Source organism: Thermobia domestica, unplaced genomic scaffold, assembly GCF_964235325.1.
Source record: "Thermobia domestica unplaced genomic scaffold, izTheDome1.hap1.1 HAP1_SCAFFOLD_1240, whole genome shotgun sequence".
Lineage (NCBI taxonomy): Eukaryota > Metazoa > Arthropoda > Insecta > Zygentoma > Lepismatidae > Thermobia > Thermobia domestica.
In genome coordinates, this window is record NW_027656950.1 from 32006 (window position 1) to 50353 (window position 18348).

General features: G+C 33.0%; 1 protein-coding gene across 2 annotated transcripts in view; it reads left to right on the forward strand.

The window, feature by feature from the left end:
* Positions 1-11956, forward strand: part of LOC145677690 (uncharacterized) — a 31329-nt gene extending 19373 nt beyond the window's left edge. Inside the window, exon 3 of one of the 2 annotated variants that reach the window (XM_081748110.1) lies at positions 11658-11952. In XM_081748110.1, coding sequence (XP_081604236.1) covers positions 11658-11788 — 131 coding nt within the window. In that variant the 3' untranslated portion in view covers positions 11789-11952. Of the gene's footprint in view, positions 1-11657 lie in introns of both variants that reach the window. The other variant, XM_081748112.1, reaches the window with a different exon arrangement.
* The last annotated feature ends 6392 nt before the right edge of the window (positions 11957-18348 follow it).

The window sequence follows — 18348 nt, forward strand, 5'->3', positions numbered from 1 at the left end:
TTGCCGCTGTGGAACAAATGATTCGAGAAAATCCTCGAACAACTTTCAAGGACATTGAATCTACAGTGAACATTGGTTCGCCAGCAGTAACAAAAATTCTTCATGATCATCTTCGGCTCAGGAAGGTTTCATCTCGTTGGGTGCCTCACACTTTGACTGAACAGCAGAAGCGCATGCGTGTGGAATGGTGTGAAAAAATGCTTGCAAGATTTGATGGAGGCAATTCTCGACGCGTCTCTGACATTGTTACTGGTGGTGAGACTTGGATCTATCAATTTGACCATGAAAATAAACGCCAGTCTATAGTTTTGATCTTTCCAGACGAAGATCCACCACGAAAGTGAAGCGACCGCGAAGTGTGGGGAAGAATATGGTCGCAACTTTCTTCTCCAAATCTGGCCATGTTACAACTGTTCCACTTGAAGAACAAAGGACTGTTACTGCTCAGTGCTACACCACTGTTTGCCTAACAAAAGTGTTCCAGAAGCTTCAAGAACGGCGTCCAAGAACTGGATTGCGTGGGATCCGGCTTCATCATGACAACGCGTCCGCACACACAGCCAACATCACAATTCAGTTTTTAGAATCTGCAGAAATCAAAATTATGACTCATCCGCCTTATAGCCCTGACCTGGCTCCGTGTGATTTTTTTCTGTTCCCCAGGATCAAAGATCGTATGCATGGGAAGAGATTTTGAAGCCCTGAAGAAGCTGTAGTGGCTTACGAGAATGAACTTTCAACACTTGAAGAAAAAGACTGCAACACTGCTTCCAAAAGTGGTTTACGAGGATGCAAAAGTGTGTACAGTGTAATGGTGAATACTTTGAGAAAATGTAAGTGTTAAAATGATTTTAAGTATGTAAGTTATTTCACATCTCAAAACTTTCGTAGTGACCCTCGTATAACGCTATCAGAAAATCAATTGAAAAACTGAGCAGAAATAAAATTCTTGTATATAAGGCATCTTATTCTTTATTTTTTCTATAATAAGAGATAAAATTAATCAAATTGAAATGAAAATAAACACGACAATAATTTGATTGGTTTTGGTGGAACAACTACAACCATAATTTACAAACAAAGGTTTTCTCTATAATAAATGGATAGTATCGAAAGTTATGAGTTGCAAAGTTTTACAGTAGATAGAAGAACATTTTAGAATTTGAATGAGCCTAACAATGATATCGACTTTTATTTCTGATGTAGGAGGTGGATTTATTCACCCTCACAGAGCAGAATGTTACATGAAATTTGAAGTTGTAAGTGGTGAAGAGGGAGGAATATATGGTGCAAACCATAGAATAATACATGTAGATAATTTCTTTCTATTCTTCCCGCAAATAGAAATTAAAAACATGGAATTGTTGTAGATAAGATTGTATTAGCAAGAATAACTTCAACTGTAATTGGAACTTTAAAAGTATCTAAATCTGAAACATAATACCTAAAATAAGCTGATTTCGAAACAGATAGTACACTGGGTTAAGAAAGAAATTTAATGTTCTATTTCTGTTAATATTGATACAAGGACTTTTAACTAATTGTAAAGAGATTGTGTGGAAAGGAGGATTGAGAATAACGTTTACAAATGCTAATAATATTAATGATGTTTTATATAAATGAACAGGAACAAGAGCAGGTGCAAGTGCACTTTATGATGGAAAAATAACAATAAACACCGTGAGATAAGAATTCCAATACTAGAATATGAGTCTAATAATACGAGTAAATTAAAATTAATATGTATGTATTTTATATGTATCAATGCATTCAAAAAGCAATATCTGGTTTATTTTTTGAGATTGATGTAACCACTCAATTTAACTCGGGACAATTTGATATGCCTGGGTTTGTATTGTAACATTTCTAACTGATCACATAAAATATAATATTAAATTTTATGATTGTGAGGAAAAAACATTAAGAACGGCCGACAGGAGTCTTTCCAAAAAAAAAAAAAAAAAAAAAAAATTAGATTTTATAAATGGTAAAAAAGATTTTAAGAATTTTAAGATATATGAGGATTGCACTGCATTTAAGAGAATAACATGTGAAAATACTATAATCCAGATAGTTCATTTAATATAGACCTATTTATTTATTTATTTTGCGTTCAGGAGACTACAGTATTGTACATATATACATGCGGCATAGAACATGCCAAATTCTATTATTGTCTATATAACAAACTACTACTATAGTTTCTTATACATCACATTTGTCTTACAACATGATACACATATATACATAGAAATACCATAACTTATCTATTCATCTACCTGGTTTTATTCATAGTGCGAGAATCTGTAGTGTTTTTCTTTACATTATGCTATCTTCATTTAGTATTTAGGAAATATGTATTGAAGACATTTGATTTTAATGATATATAAATAAGTATGAGTACTCATGTAATAATAAAATAGATACCTTACTATTGATTCGTATAACTACAAGGTTCTAGCTTGAGCATGTTCATAAAATTCCGTGACAGTATAAAAGCAGTGCTCTTGTAGGTACTTTGTTATTCTTTGTTTAAAAAGGTGATCAGATTTTAAGTTTCTTATGCTGATGGGTAAGCTGTTATAAATTTGTTTTCCTGTATATTTTGGATCTTTTTGGTAAAGTGCTGTATTATGAATGGGAAATTCTTGTGTGCATTAATTGCAGTAGAAGAAGGAATGTATCTGTAAATGGGAGAACGAATATAGAGATGTAGTGTAACTGTACGGTCTAGTTGATCGATTATTAATGAAGAAAAATTTTAACTTTTTAAATGAACCTCGCATGAAAGCACTCTCAAGAATTTTTCTCTCAGCCAACGAACGAATGTGCATATATGTATGTGCGTCTCGTCTGCGACGGAGATCGTAGAGTTCCTCTTAAGGAGCTAAAATTCAGTACAATGGACAAACTTCGTCTCTAAAATTCCTACCTATAGGTTGTCATAGTTATTTTTAACTTCTGACATCACCAAACTGCGTAGCAAAGCGAACGGTTGCCTAGCAACGCGAGGAGACGGAGAGAAGGAGTGCTTTAGTCTGACAAATACACCCGGTGAAGTTACCACGAGAAACTTGTGCGAACGACTGGAATGAACGAGCAATTCGAAATAATGTTTCATTCTGTCAAGTGCATAACATAAATCTAAACGTCGTAATATTGAATTAACACCATAATAATGAAGATTATAAATAATTTTAAAATGTTCGTCTAGGAACGTTAATCTAAAAGTTATCTCAGCGACATGGAGTAGACAAGCAGTAAAACCAACCTGCACATCGCCCGGAAGATGAAAGGAGAGCAACCTGCAACCTTTAGGACACCCCCTGGAATCACCAAAATAGCTTCCCTACAAGTGCTATTCCGAGTGAACAGTGTTAGTGAATTGTGAAAAACAACAATGTGACATAACATAATCTATTAATTCGGGTCGTCCGCGTCATCCGCGTTCATAATTATAAATGGGCCTAAATTAAAATATCGTTGCAATAATTGGTTATCCAATAGAAGTGCCTGAAAATAATGTAATATATGTTCGTGAATTTTAGTGTTGTTAATTAAAGCAAATAGTGGAATTCGGAGTATCCTTTCAAGCATCAATTATGGTTCATATTTTTATTTGTTAATTTTAAGAAATAATATAACACAATTTTCTTTTCAGCACAATTAAACGGCACCTATGCAACATAATAATTCGTACATTATTAAATTGCATTAGCGCTGAAAGTACAATTAGAATCTGTTTTTGTGCCGGTTCCCCAAGACGTTCTGACCGAACTCTGGAGTAGTGTAGTCCTGTGGCTATATGGTCAGCTTTGATAGATGATCCAACCTGTTATTAAAATCTAAAGAAGACATATGAACGGTGGAGAATCGAATCCCAGACCACAGTAAATGCATAAGCCCACCTTGGGACCGTAGGACACGAACCACATACTGTAATAATATGTCTCCCGTACAGGGACAAACGGTAATCGAACCCTGATATTGTAATAATATGGCGCCCGATATCACAGGAACGTTTGGCAAAACCGCATAAAAGCGACGCTAATTGTATATTTCATCAAGGTAAATAGTAGTGCCTTTTTAGTGCTATTTAATTTTGTTGTTTTGGCATTAGTAAATTAATCATTATGTCCGTAAATAGAGAAATAATACCTGTCTTGCATGAAATGCGAAAAATATGGAAAGAAACAGAGTAGTTAATAGTAGAAACTCAATTTAGATATAGAAAAGAACCATTTACATTCTTAGAAGTTGAAAATGCTTTAAAAGTAGATCAGGAAGTTTGTGAAATTCGTAAAAGAGCTAAACAGGAAATTGCAAAATCTCTTTTGGAAAGGAACATAAAATATAGGGTTGAAATTGAAGATAAAATTGTTGCTAAAATGCGTGAATTACGTGAATCTGATTTTTATCGAAAGGTCAAAGATGAATGTGTTCTTGAATCAAAATTTATTTCTTTGACAGATATTAAACGTAAGTTGAAAGTTCATTACGAAAATTCAGACATCATACGTATCGCAAAAGAAAGGTTAGCTGAAAGGATATACAAAAGGCATTCAAAGTATCACGATGTTAGTTGTAACAAGGATTCCAGTGATGATCAGAAAATAAATTGTAAAGTTGTACCACCGAAACGGGTTAGGTTCGCTGATCCTCCTGAAACTGCAACTTTTGCGCATCCTTTTGTAAAAGTTAATGAGTTAGAGAATATTCAAAATCATGAGAATAGTAAAAGCAAAAGAGTACCATTAGAAATAAAATTTGCTGAAAGTATATTAGAATTTGTTAGACCTGAGTTTGAAGGAGTTTTGTGGGACATTGCCCCTGTAGCCCGAAAAATGTACGCACGAACAGTGAAAAACGAATTTTTTGAAAGTTGTACTATTCTACCATGTGTTAGTTCCCAGCCACCAGCTATTGTTTTAAATCAAGCTAACATTGAATTTCTTGACAACAAATTTGAACAGGTTGAAGAAATATTGAGTGTAAATTAAAGGTAGAAAAAGAAATCATTCCTGTTGTCAGTCACGTTAATGTTGAGTTAGGCCAAGCCAAAGAATTTGTTTTGTTTCCTTCGAATAATATTTTAGAAAGAAAAGAAACAGAAAGAAAAAAGAATAACAAGCTCAACCCAGCTGTCTCTTTGCAACCTCCCCCGACCATCGAGTTGGTCACGTCCAGCGTAGCTCTGTGTATGAGTGAGCAGTCAGCTGTTCCAGCTGTTGCTTGTTTGTTTTGTAGAGGAACAAAAGGCATTCATGGATGCAATGCGTGCGTCACTACAGAAAGGTTTACTAGAGTGGTAATAAATTGCGTTGAAAAGAGGAATGAGAGTAGCCCATTCACACACCCTTGTAGTGTATTATGTTTGTTAAGGCAAAATTGCTTTTACGTCACCTTGCTAACCAATAAATTAGAGTGCGTTCCCTTTAACAAAACTTGTTTATTTTTTGTGTCTGTCATGGTTGTAGAGATTCGTCAAGAGAAGAGTAGTTCGTTAAGCTGTGAGTTGAAAGTTGAAAACATACAGATAGAACAAATGAATTGTGTCATCTTTTGCATAGTCACTTGCACTCAAATTGTGTATGTAGAAGATAGTACAAACGGCTTTATGCCAGGTAGGCCTAATGGTAATGATCATAACTCAATAACGTGGGAAGAGAAATTAAAAACGTGTCAAGAATATTTTAGTAGATTACGAAATGTAGTTTGTCAAAGGGTAAGGAAATATAATTTACGGGTTCAATATGGCAAAAAGCACCGGCAATATAAAAAGAAAGTACGTAAAGTCAGACGGAAACTAAAAAGAGTTAAACGCATGTTGTATTGTTTTCCAAAATGTTCCAAGTTTGTTCGTAAATGTTTTTTGAGAAGTAAATATCACAGTCGCACCAATGCTCAGACAAATAGTTGTAATTGTAAAGTTATTTTGTCGCACCATGGTAACCAATACTCCATGTGTATGTTTGAAAAGGGTGACCAAAATTTTGGATCATATCACACTAGTAGCTCAGCAATTAATGATTTAGTAAAAGGGTCAGGTGCTGACCACGCATCACCTGCGAGTAATAAAATCTACGAACCTTTTCAGGAAGAATGTGGTAATCGGGTGAATAAACCTTTCACGTTTAATCGATTTGGGAATGAATGTGATAGTAAAATTAAAAGTCTATCATCAATTACTGTTAGTACTATGCCGTCAGCTGATTGTGACGTAATGACAAAGGTCAAACATACAGGTAAATGGAAAAACCTAGTGAAACAAAATAGGCAATTTAGTATTCATTCTGAATACAGTGAAACTGGTGCATATCGAAAATTATCACGAAACAAAAGTAATTGCTATTCAAGCAGTAATAAGTTAGTCAATTTCTTGTGCTACGCAGCAATCATACATGTTGAGAAACCAAGTTTGTGTTCTGAGCGACTGCTTTCTAAAGTAATCAGGATAGGTGAAAACCACATAGTAGTTTATACATTCATGTTAGTTGTTTATTGGCAAATGAAACCTTTCGAAATTGCTTTTGTGTTGAAAAAGCCTCGAGTAGGTGTAGGATAAACAAAAACTTCGTTGAGCCGGACTGCTTGTATTGTATGAAATCGACACTTGCAATGATTTTGATATTTCAAAAAGAAAGAAAAAAAAAGAAAAGAAAAGAAGAAAAGAAGGTTATTTGATATAAAATAAGTAGGCATCTGTGACCAGCAATGCGACTTCCAGATGGCCGTTGATATTTTCTTTTCCAAAGTAATGGAAAAACCAGCAAAGATGTATGCTAAGGCATGAGATGAGGTTCCCTCCCATTCTTGGGTAACATTATATTTATGTAACGCCCGGCGTAGGCAATTTTCGTATTATACCCATCTATATTCTTTTTAATATTAACTTTTTATTCTATAATTAACCCTCATCTCTGGGTTGGAAATAAATAAATAATAATAATGTGGGTAGGTATCTTCGAAATTTAGGAGAGCAGACACTTTAAAAAATGTAATGGTCTGACAAACCATCCACTGCTCAGTCCATTCTTGGTCAAGTTTTAACCAGAATGTAATAAATGTGAAATATTATAATAACGAGTGTTGTTGTAGATTTAAGTAAGAATTTTTCATACCGTAACCAATATTTTGAAAATATTTATGTGTGCTCATAGTTGAATTTAATTTGTGTGCTATATATTTGTTTCATAGTAGTAGTGATATTTGAAATAATAATACTACTAATAACAAGAAAGTAAACGAAAACAGATATACATTTATTCTGTTGATTTTCAAGAATGTGTGAAGTTGTTTTCAATGAAAGTAAATATTGAAAATGAATGCTTTTTGAGAATAGTAAGAAAATTTTAATTCATGTTATATTTAAGAGTACAAGGCACTATATTAGTAAATATTTTAGGTTACAATAATTATCAAATATACTTATAAATGTAATATTTTGTGTTTAATGGTAAACAATGCCAGTAATTAGTTGTTCAAATTATTAAATGTGCTATTTTGAAAGAAAATAATAATAACTTTGTTAATGTTTTGATGTGTTTGAAATTGTGGCACTTGAGTATTTTAAAACAACAAATAATAACATAATGAAAGACATTGATAAACTTTATTGAAATTATGGCCCAACCGTAATCCGAAATTCGTTTCGTATGGCCCACGTGTTCGTTACCGTATTTCCGAAAGGACTTTAAAAAATTTTTCCCCATGTCATCGCAAGAAGACTTGATTGACGTTAACCCTTTAAAGACCAGTGGATGAAATTTGGTGACGGTAGTGAAGTGATCAGTGTTGCAGGGATCTGTTTGTTTTTCTGCTTCTCTCAAAACAATCGTCCTGTCGAGCGCCAATGTAACTGTACGGTCTAGTTGATCGAATATTAATGAAGAAAAATTTTAACTTTTTAAATGAACCTCGCATGAAAGCACTCTCAAGAGTTAAATTTTATTTAAGATTCGTTTAAAAAATACCAGAGGGTGAAACCTGAGGAATTGATGTAGAGGGTGAAATCTGAGGAATTGAGTTCGTTGGAGTAGGTGACATCCAAACCGAAAGTGCCACAAATGAACCATTTCTGGTTTTAACTTGAATCACCAGAGCAAAAATGGTAATAGAGAGGGAGAAGCGGATTAAGCGTCCCAAGATTAGATTTCATCTCCATCCTTAACTCTACCAGAACTCTCATCTGACTAAGGGGTTAGCAGCAGATCCTTTGACGTGGGAGACCTGGATTTGATTCTGTTGGGAGCTCATGTAGTTCGGATCCCACGTCAGTGTCTCATGTAGCCTCGCTTCTGAAAGGGACACTAAACACAAAACATAATCAGATCAAATTAACATTGTCTCAACCGAGAATAATTGAAATCCATTAGAACATCCGGTTTCAATATTAAACTTTATGGAGCAAAAATGATAAGTCGTAGCAGAAACGCTTTTTAAATTGGTTTAGGGGTCTAAGTGCCATCTTCTCTCTTAGCTCCGTTAAAACCCGGAAGTGGCGGAAATAAACACTTCTGGTTTGACTTTGATCGTTATAGAATAAAATCGGTAATAGATAGCGAGAAGCAATTTTCTTCAAGCGGATTAAGCGTCAAATGGATATGCAGTGTTGGCGTGATTTCCTACGACTGCCTTGCTGTAATCCTTTTCAGGTGCACATGGTTTATAAACCTTTGATATCTGTCATTTCATATTGGAGATTATATTTCAGTCTTAATTAATTCCCAATTATGCTTTTATATTATTGTTAAGAGGTTGCTGTTTGAATCTTGCTTATGTGTTGTTGCCGGTGGAAGAACATATTACGAGAGTGATAACTTGTTTCATAGTCAACGCTCGACCAAACGTAGAAATAGTGACTTCGTAATATAATGTCCGATGGAGTAATCATTATAACGTGTACTTCCGATAGTGTTAGTACCATGACTGCAGTTGTAAATCTTTTGCAATTAGTTTTTATTGTGAATACTCAGGTTACGTATCCATTATTGTTAGGATGTAGAACACTTCCCTTGAAATAAAACGGGAAATGTAACTTCGAAGCATTTACATTTACTTCCGATAATAACAATACTATTTGGCGCAGCTGTAAAGCTTTCCTTAATAGATTAATGGATTAATAGAATTAATGGATGGATTACCATCCATTTTATCCAGGATGCAGAGGGTCAGATATGAGGAATTGAGTTCGTTGATGGAGTGACATCCAGACCGGAAGTGCTACAAATGAACCATTTCCAGTTTTAACTTCGATCACTACTAAAGCAAAAATGGTAATAGACAACGACAAGTTGTTTCCTATCTTCGGTTAAGCGTCCCAAGAATACGTTTCATCTCCATCCTTAACTCTCTCCAGAATTCTCATCTGACTAAGCGGTTAAGATCAGATCGTTTGGCATGGGAGACCTGGGTTCGATCTCGGCGGGAGCTTATCTACCTCGGACCTCACGTCTACGTGTCATACGGCTTCGATTCTGAAAGGACACTGAATACAATCGAATCAAATCAAATTAACACTGTTACAAACTAAAACAATAGAAATCCATTAGAACATCCGGTTTCAATATTGAACTTTTTGGAGCAAAATAATAAAACGTAGCGAGAATTTTTTATTTAGCTTTATCGTTGTAAGAGTAGACACCATCTTCTCTCTTAACTCTCTGTTCAAGTTGGAAGTGGCAGAAATTAACCACTTCTGGTTTTAACTGTGATCACTATAGAGTAAAACGGGTAATAGAGAGCTACAAGCAGTTTTATAGGATGAAGTGCTCCAAAAATACATTCCGTCTCCACTCTCTCTCTTTCTGTACTAAAACCAGAAGCTGCAGGAACCCATCATTTCGGGTTTCAATATTAATTGATAACATATCACGCCATACAAACAAACTCCTTAATTAAGTGAACACGTGATGCTGCTGATTGTTTATGTGATTTCGAAGAAATAGTCTTTCTGTCAGTTCAGTTGGCTTAGGCAGTCAGCTGGGTAAAAGAAAGTTACTTACACATCAGTAATTTGTATTATTTAGGACACCTTTCAAGTGAGGGGCACTTTTAATGATCAAAATGTTCTACGGACGACAACACTTTTGTCTGTCTCTTTTGAAAGGCAGTTTATTATTATTATAGTGTGTGCTTAAATATAAAAAATCCTCGTCGTCGAGGTTGAGGGTTGACGTCAAGTGATTAGTTGCTTGTAAAGGCAATCCCAAAATGAAACATGGATCGAGAACAGCGAACCGAAAAACCGACCCTAGGTAACTGGGTAAAAGGCTTACAAGTAGACGATAAGATATGCTCAAAAGAAAAGGTTGTCACGCTTACATTGAGAAATAGTTCATTACGGGATATGTGAAGTAAGTTAATATGTAACGTGTCACCTGTAGATAATTGTCATCGATATTGATGCACTGAAAGGAGTGGGTGGCTTCAGTGTAGAAACCTCTGGATTCCTTTCATGGTGTTTCTACATTGCTTGTCAGAGGTAAATATTTCATTGTTTTGAGACTTTTTAAAGAGAGTAATGCTCATCCTGCATCCCACGTTAAATTTCTTAAGCATGCACTGCTTCTGCACCGAGAAATTGATAACATCTTGTTGCACCAATTTGGAGAAGTTTATAATGTACCCAATCCCGCTAAATGACTTTTTTCAGTGAGGAAACAGCAAACTGTCAGTAACTACAAGTAAAACCTGGGGATTACACAGCGACATCTATCGACAAGCATTTCCTTACTTCGATTATGTAATACCGCTACAGTTAATTTTCTTTTCACTTAGGCAATCCTTTTGTTATTATTATTGTTAGTATTATAATATTACAAGCTTTCCAGCATATATTAATATCAATATATTTCAGTTTTAAGTTTCATTGACTGAAATTCCCTTTATTTCATATTGGTATTAATATGAGAAAACAATTACTTTCTTTTAAGATTTGAAGACTATCCAAAAGGGTAGATTGGGTAATACATTCCGTGAAATATCAATCTTCTGAGAGAAAGTGAAAGGTGCTTACTTTTGTAATTTTCGAATTATGTTTAAGATTCTCAACTATTGTATGACATAGAAATTCACTTCATTTTTAAAACTATTTAAAGTAAGACAGTCGCAACGATAGAGCGTGAAGACTAAAAGCGCTACCGTGGTTTGAGAAATGCTAACCTAGAGCATTTATCCAGACAAGTTAAAATATGAGATGATACTGAGGAGTACTTGAATTCTCTCTGCCAGTTGTTGTTTCATTGAAATATTTTATATGACAAGAACTACAAAGTAGATAATTGTCCTTAAGAAGGATTAGTGAGAGAGTAGAGGTTGAGAAACATTACTTCCACTTGAAAATTATAATACTTGAAGCTGTCTTTTGTAAATTAACAATACTCTTTGCAAAAAAAAAAAAAAAAAAAACTTTAGCATGAAATGAAAATCATTAGTATCAAAGAACAATATATTAATACCTATAATGTTACCTCTAAAAATATGATAGAGTGACGTTACTAATGGAAATAAAGACTTCAGAGGAAGTTGAAATCATCATCTTGATACTGCTAATTGAATTTGTTACATCTCGCAATATTATATATATATAGTTGAACATTATATGAACCTCTCTAATTCAAGAACCGAAGAGAAGCTTTATTTCTTCCTTATTTCAGATGAGCTTGCAAATAATTTCGTAGATGTCGTTTCCGATGAGGCATGTGCGTCTAATTCTTCCAATAACGAAGAACTTCTTTCCGTTGGATCAAGAAATGGAAATATAGGTAAGTTTGAAGCCATCAAATAATTTATATTACTTTTTTAATTGATATAACTTGAACAATGAATATATTTGTGTATGAATAACATAGCATCGCCACATAATATTAGATTACCAACATTCATATTTTCATCGTCACTTGATTTCTTTTCATCCTCAACTTCTGTTTCTACATCATAATAACAAGCAATAATTGACCATCATTCAAATCAGAATTTTTAAGTGGTTAAATTGTTAACTTATCATTTAATTATATTAAAATTTAAAAGTAATTTATTTAGTTAAAGTTCCACTTAAAATATATCTATTAAATATTTATGAAAACTTAATTCCGTTAATCTTACTTTCCACTATAAAGAAATTTATAGATATTACATAAATTATGTACTAAAAAGTATAGATTTTCAACTTCTGTTATCAGTCAGTTGTATGATATCCATTTTTACTACATTGTAAATAGTAATTCCGAGTATAATTTTTATGAAAGCTCTCTCTGTATACATAATAATAAATAATAATTCACCTTCAAAAGGTGAATTTTTGTCGGTATGAAACAAAATTATGTAATTCTTTCTAATATCGAAATGAAGATTTTCAACTAGAGTATTGTTTAGAAATATATTTAGAAAGTATTTGTCCAGACTTAATTTCATATGCATTATTTTTCCATTTAGAGAAATTTATAACTATTAGATAGATTAATTATTCTGAAAAGTGGGTCTTTAACATTTTGGTTCTCAATCAACATAAGTTTATAGTTTCGTTCTGCATAATTAATTTAGAACTGTCTTTATCATTTGAAAGTCTTTTGTAACAAGCATATCTGTTAATATCATCTCTCTTTCTATGTGTATCTTGTAATGATCTTAGTATATCCTCAAATTTGTTTCTATCACTTTCTAATTGGTTATTAACATTATTGTTTATTGATTCAAGTTCTACCGTTACTACATCGTATTAATCGACTCTATTGGTTACACTAACAAGTCTTTTGGTTTTGGAACAATCTCAGATGTATTCTTTATGTAGAACCTTTGTCTAGTTCATATTGAAAGTGGAAGCGAGTCATAATGTAGAAATCTAGAGTCAATTTTTGTTTTATATTTATGAAATTATATTCCTTAACATCACCTAAATTTTTAATGGTTCTAATTGTTCTTGTCTAGTGTTAATATTTTTAAAATAATCTTCCCTATCTGTAGCATTACGAAAGATATTCATATTTATTATACAATAAATGATAACTCCTAATGTAACTTCTTTAATAACGTATGTAATGTCATTCTGTTTTGACTTTTAAAACTCAATATCAATATCTATACCATTTTTTCATAACAGCCAATACAAAACATACCTCATATTTATAAAGGTCTTTGATTTACCAAAATAGAGTTCGCTAAAGGTGCTATATAATCCTTCAAATTAATTTATTAGCGTCTGTTGTATATATTGTTGGTTTTGATCTGTAAAGTGATTGTGTTAACTAAACCTCATTGTAATATTTTGAGTGTTTATGTATAATATACTTAAAATATCTTGCACAGATATTTTATCTTCGGTATGTTAGATTCATCATCTAACATCGTAAACACCTCTTTTGGTATAATTATATGTTGTAAACATTTAAAACGAGGTAATTTTTTCGTATTTAATCTATATAGTCAGAGTGGTAACTGGTACAATTTTTCCTTATTAACGCGCCATCGGTAAGTTCTATTTTGTAATGCAATCGGTAACTTGTGAGTGAATCCTTCACTTTTTATTCATTTAGTTTCTGTGTTACTAAAACTTTGTCTATCGTTGTGATACATAAAAGTATGCGTTTACTTTATTATTATTGGTATAATATCGGTAATTTTAGTTGATTTTTTGCATTATGGAACCCTTTTTGGTTGTAACATTTAATTAATAATGTTGTAATATGGAAACATTTAATTTTATTCTCAAATTTATTAAAACATACGGAAAGTTAACTATATTTACAGTTTATTATGTATCAAGTTGTTCTTGTGTTTGCTGTTTAACATCCTGCAGGAAGATACACAGGAAGATATCTGGGAAAGCTTTTATTTTACTGCCCATCCCTATACCCATAGTAAATAACAAGTGTTAGGTTAGATTAGGTTGTAGAACTAACAGTCCTTATCTATCTAATATAATTTTAATCCAGTATATAATTGCCAAAATTTGATCGAGGAAAACATCCAAACCTCTGCTGCAACACTACCACCACTGAAAAATGTATTCAGTCTTCCTCATCTCCACTGCTCTTCTGTGCTCTACGTTTGGGGCAGATAGTGATGACGTGCTGTTCATAGATGGGCAATCGACAATCTGCACATGCTGTCTTCGTTTTTCTGTTCTTTCTCTTTGGACAAAACGCACACTTGGCTTCTTCCTTGCTCTGGGTTGACTCGGGTACAATTTCTTCAGATGGAAGTTGGAGATGTTTCCTAATCCGAAGCTTTATTATCATTTCGAACTTTTGACACCTTCACCTTTAACACCAGGAGGGTGAAGAAGAATATTTGTTCATCTTCGTGTTTATATTCGTGGTGGTTGAGTATTCCACACATACGCTTGTGTCTCCCCACATAATGCCTACCGGAACTAGAAGAAATGTCATCATCCTCATCAGCAGACTATTCACTATGGCTGTCATGCTCCGTAATAATGTCTTCAGCTGCATCGGAATCTACAGAATCATCAAATTCTGACAGCATGTCAGAACTAACGTAATTATCATTAAATTCCTCTATTAACCATTGCCGTATCTTGTCTCGCTCTTGATTCGTTTTAGCTTGAAATCCCATAAACACAACAACATCAGATCGAAAAACACAAACGCGATAGGTGAGTTGTGAAGGATTCTCTTACAAACAGAATAAGGCTTTCACTATCAAGGATTTCGTTCATACTGCACACGTCATAGGTCGCTGACAATTTTTCTGATCACGCGCCGTATTCCAGTCTCCAGCTAGGGGGCAGCACAGGTCAATAGACAAAGTTCTAAAACTACAGAAAGGAAATAAAAACAAAAATAGATATTCGCTCACAAGTTACCGATAACGAGTAAAGCCTGCTAAAGCACTTTTGGAAGTAATTTATAATATTCATCTCTATACATACCAAGCAATATATCGACTAATTTTCTCATAAAACTTCTTTACATAACTGTCATCCTTTAGATCTGACTTTAACAAATATACAGTTGACACAGTCAATATCATGTTGACCTTTACAATCAGTATTTTTCTCAATATTCTTTAATCATATTATGCACATCTTCCGTGCTTACGGAAACTGTTATGGAATTATCCATAAAAGCTGTTAAACGCATATTTTTTGTTCATATTTATTATATACATTACATCGCTAAAACAATATTCTCTCACTTAATAAATTTAAAGCCTTAACATATAAGCACAGTGGATTAAGAAATATGGGAAGGAGAAGTTGATAAATTGGTCTAGTGGACTTCTGATACAGGAATTATGGGAAAAGGTGATAGACAAAATAGAAAGAATTAAAAAGGATCAGCCAAGCTATTAGAACAGGTGTACGATGGAGAACAGCAGAAGGACAATAGTGAATAGAAAGTGTAAGTGACAAACACCCAATTAAGAGTTTCATAACAGGTGTGCAAAAAGAGAAAGTGAATGCATCTAATTAAAACAAAAATCTTTTTAGAACAATTAAAAGTTTACGTTTTGTAAAGAGAAAGTAGGTGTGTCTTGCATTCAGATTGTATATAAGCTGTCAAAATTGGATATTTCTCCCATAATGAGTCTGAGAAAGGCTATGTTACGTAGCCGAAACTGTAATACAGATATATAATCTTAAATATATATATACTCCTTTGATCAGTTGGAGTTTTATTAGCTATCTTGTTTTGCTTCTATTACTAAGTTGCGAGGGCTCGTCTGGTTCGTATCCCACGTTGAACTGTAGGTCCACGTTTCTTATAGCCTCGTTGCTAAAAAGGGACGCTAAATGGAAAATGAAATCAAGCTGTTGCTAAGTTGTGTTTTTTATTCTAATTCTTGTTTAATCTTTTTCGCTTGTTCAGCTTTTGCAATACCTGCTGCTCCTCCTGCTACAGAACCTAAAGCTCCAACTGCTGAAAGAATAACTGGTATTGTAAATATAAATTCAAAAAATATTCTTTTGGAGAATGTTTATTTTCTTCCTTAGATTCATTCCTTTACCGTCTTCGATCTTCTCAGCTTTATTATTAAGTTGTTTCTTTGTTAAGATATGATCAATTTTTGAAGTAACTAATTTGTTGTGAGAAATGGAAAACATAGCTCCTTTAATCGAACACATTCTATATTTATTATAGAGAAAACCCTTATAAATGCTATTCTGATTTTAAACCCATACCCAAATTTATTTTGGGTTCCATCGCTAATGGAGTTCCTAAATCTGATCATTTTTCAGTAATTAATGACGTGTCTTGAGCAGAAACTCTTTCTCATGCCTTAATTTCTAATTGTTTGTCTGTAATTTGTCTAGAAGCTGTATCTTTGTTATTTCTGTATCATGTTCTTTACAAGCTTCGCCTAATGTATTTATATCTTTATCTCCTCTTTCTAATTTTTGTTGAAGCTTGGTAGAAGGTCTACAATAGTTAAGTCCTGAAATATGTAACTGAATATGTAGGCCTGGAATATGTAGGCTTTCCTTTCATCTTTAAAATCTTATTAATCTTTGTCCGTATTCCTCGCCATTTCAAAATATTGGCGGTAATACATTTAGTATCTATATTGAATATCCTATATCTTTTAAATCATTAGGAATGAATTGTGAGACTTTCAAATAATCATAATCGTAATAACTACTTGTTCAGTATAAAAATATTATTTCCAACTTTTTCTTCTTCATCTATAATAATTAATCTTTCTACTAACTTTCGAACATCACTTACCCATGCATATTTTTTAGGAAGTTCTGTATATTGTTTTATGCCTTTACCAGATTTAGCAATTTATTTTCAAAATAAAATTCATTCCAAATAGGTTTTGATAATATATTTATACTTACTACTTTTTGAAGATATTGGTTTCCTGTCTTTGAATCGTTGTTTTGATAAATTCCAGTAGAAATTACTAATATATATGATAATTATCCAAATCCTCTTATGTGTAATTTTCTAGCTTTTTGCTTGTTAATAATTGCATAAACCTTCTCTTCCTTCATACTCTTTTTCATTAATTATCAAATTATCACCTTGAACTTTAACTTCAGAATTTCCTATTTTATTATTCTGCCATTCTCCTCAATAGTTCTTATCCCAAATACGTAGCTTTTTGGTATAATATTTCGTTGCAATCTTACCAAAATAGGTTGTTAGAGGCTCTATTCCATGTACTTGCTCTTCAATTTGTTTTCTCATATATTTTATTTACCCTGTTACACACGAATCACTTTCACTTATAGAATTTTACATTAAAGGTGTTTCTAAATATTTCAAATCTACTCTCATACTTTTATTTACAGCTGGGATAAGTTCTCTTACTTCTTTAATCTCATTTCCTAAACCGTGAATAGCATCAAGTAATAGTAGTTCTTGTTTCTTTATATTTGTCATATATTCCTAATCTTTCTTCCTTCCAATTTTTAAAGCCTTTAATAAGAAACTCTTTCAAATGAAGATTTCTCTCCAATTATTTTTCATCCAGTTACTATAAAGAAAATCGTTGAAGGTTAAATCCTTCAACTTTAGACGTTGACGTTTCAAGATTAGACGTTAATCGTTAATGCTAACGTTAATGTTAGGGTGTTTGATGTTGATATTGATGTTGAACGTTAATAATTGATGTTAATTGAGTGTCTTGTTAAATGGTTATAAAAATCTTAATCTTGCTCCTATACTCCCATATTATTTACTTTTCTCCTCATATCAATTACTCTAAAACCATAATCATCTTTCCAGGAAGTAGAGCATATATCTTTAAATTAATTATAATACATATCTCCTCCACCAAATTCGTTATACACATGCTTAAGATTAGTATCATCTTGATGAAATATACATAGAACATTAACATTGTCTCTTACTAAGTGCTTAGGTATTTTGAAATATGATTGTGCAAGATAAAAACAATATAATTCTTATGTCTTCCTCTTGTAAAATAATCTCTAGTGTTTTGATTCTCTAATATAAAATCATCAAACACTGTAATAGAATAATCTTTACATTCATCACTTCGATTTATAGAATCAATACTGAATAACTAACTAAACTAACTCTATGGCCTATGGAACCCAGAGGTTAAATGCCGCATTCACAAAAGCTTTCCACTGACTTCTATCCTTAGCTAATTGCATCCAGTTTCTACTTTATATTCCTATCTCTGCGAGATCCATCTTTTTATTGTCTTCCCATCTGCGCCTAGGTCTTCCTAATGGTCGTTTTCCGATGGGTCTTCCAGTCAAGATTTTGAAAGCGTTTCTACTTTCTTCCATTCTAGCTACATGACCTGCCCATTTAAGCCTCCTAGACTTGACGATCCTAACAATGTTGGGTAAAATTATGTAGTTCCTCGTTATGAATTTTCCGCCATTCCCCATTCCCGTTCCTTTTG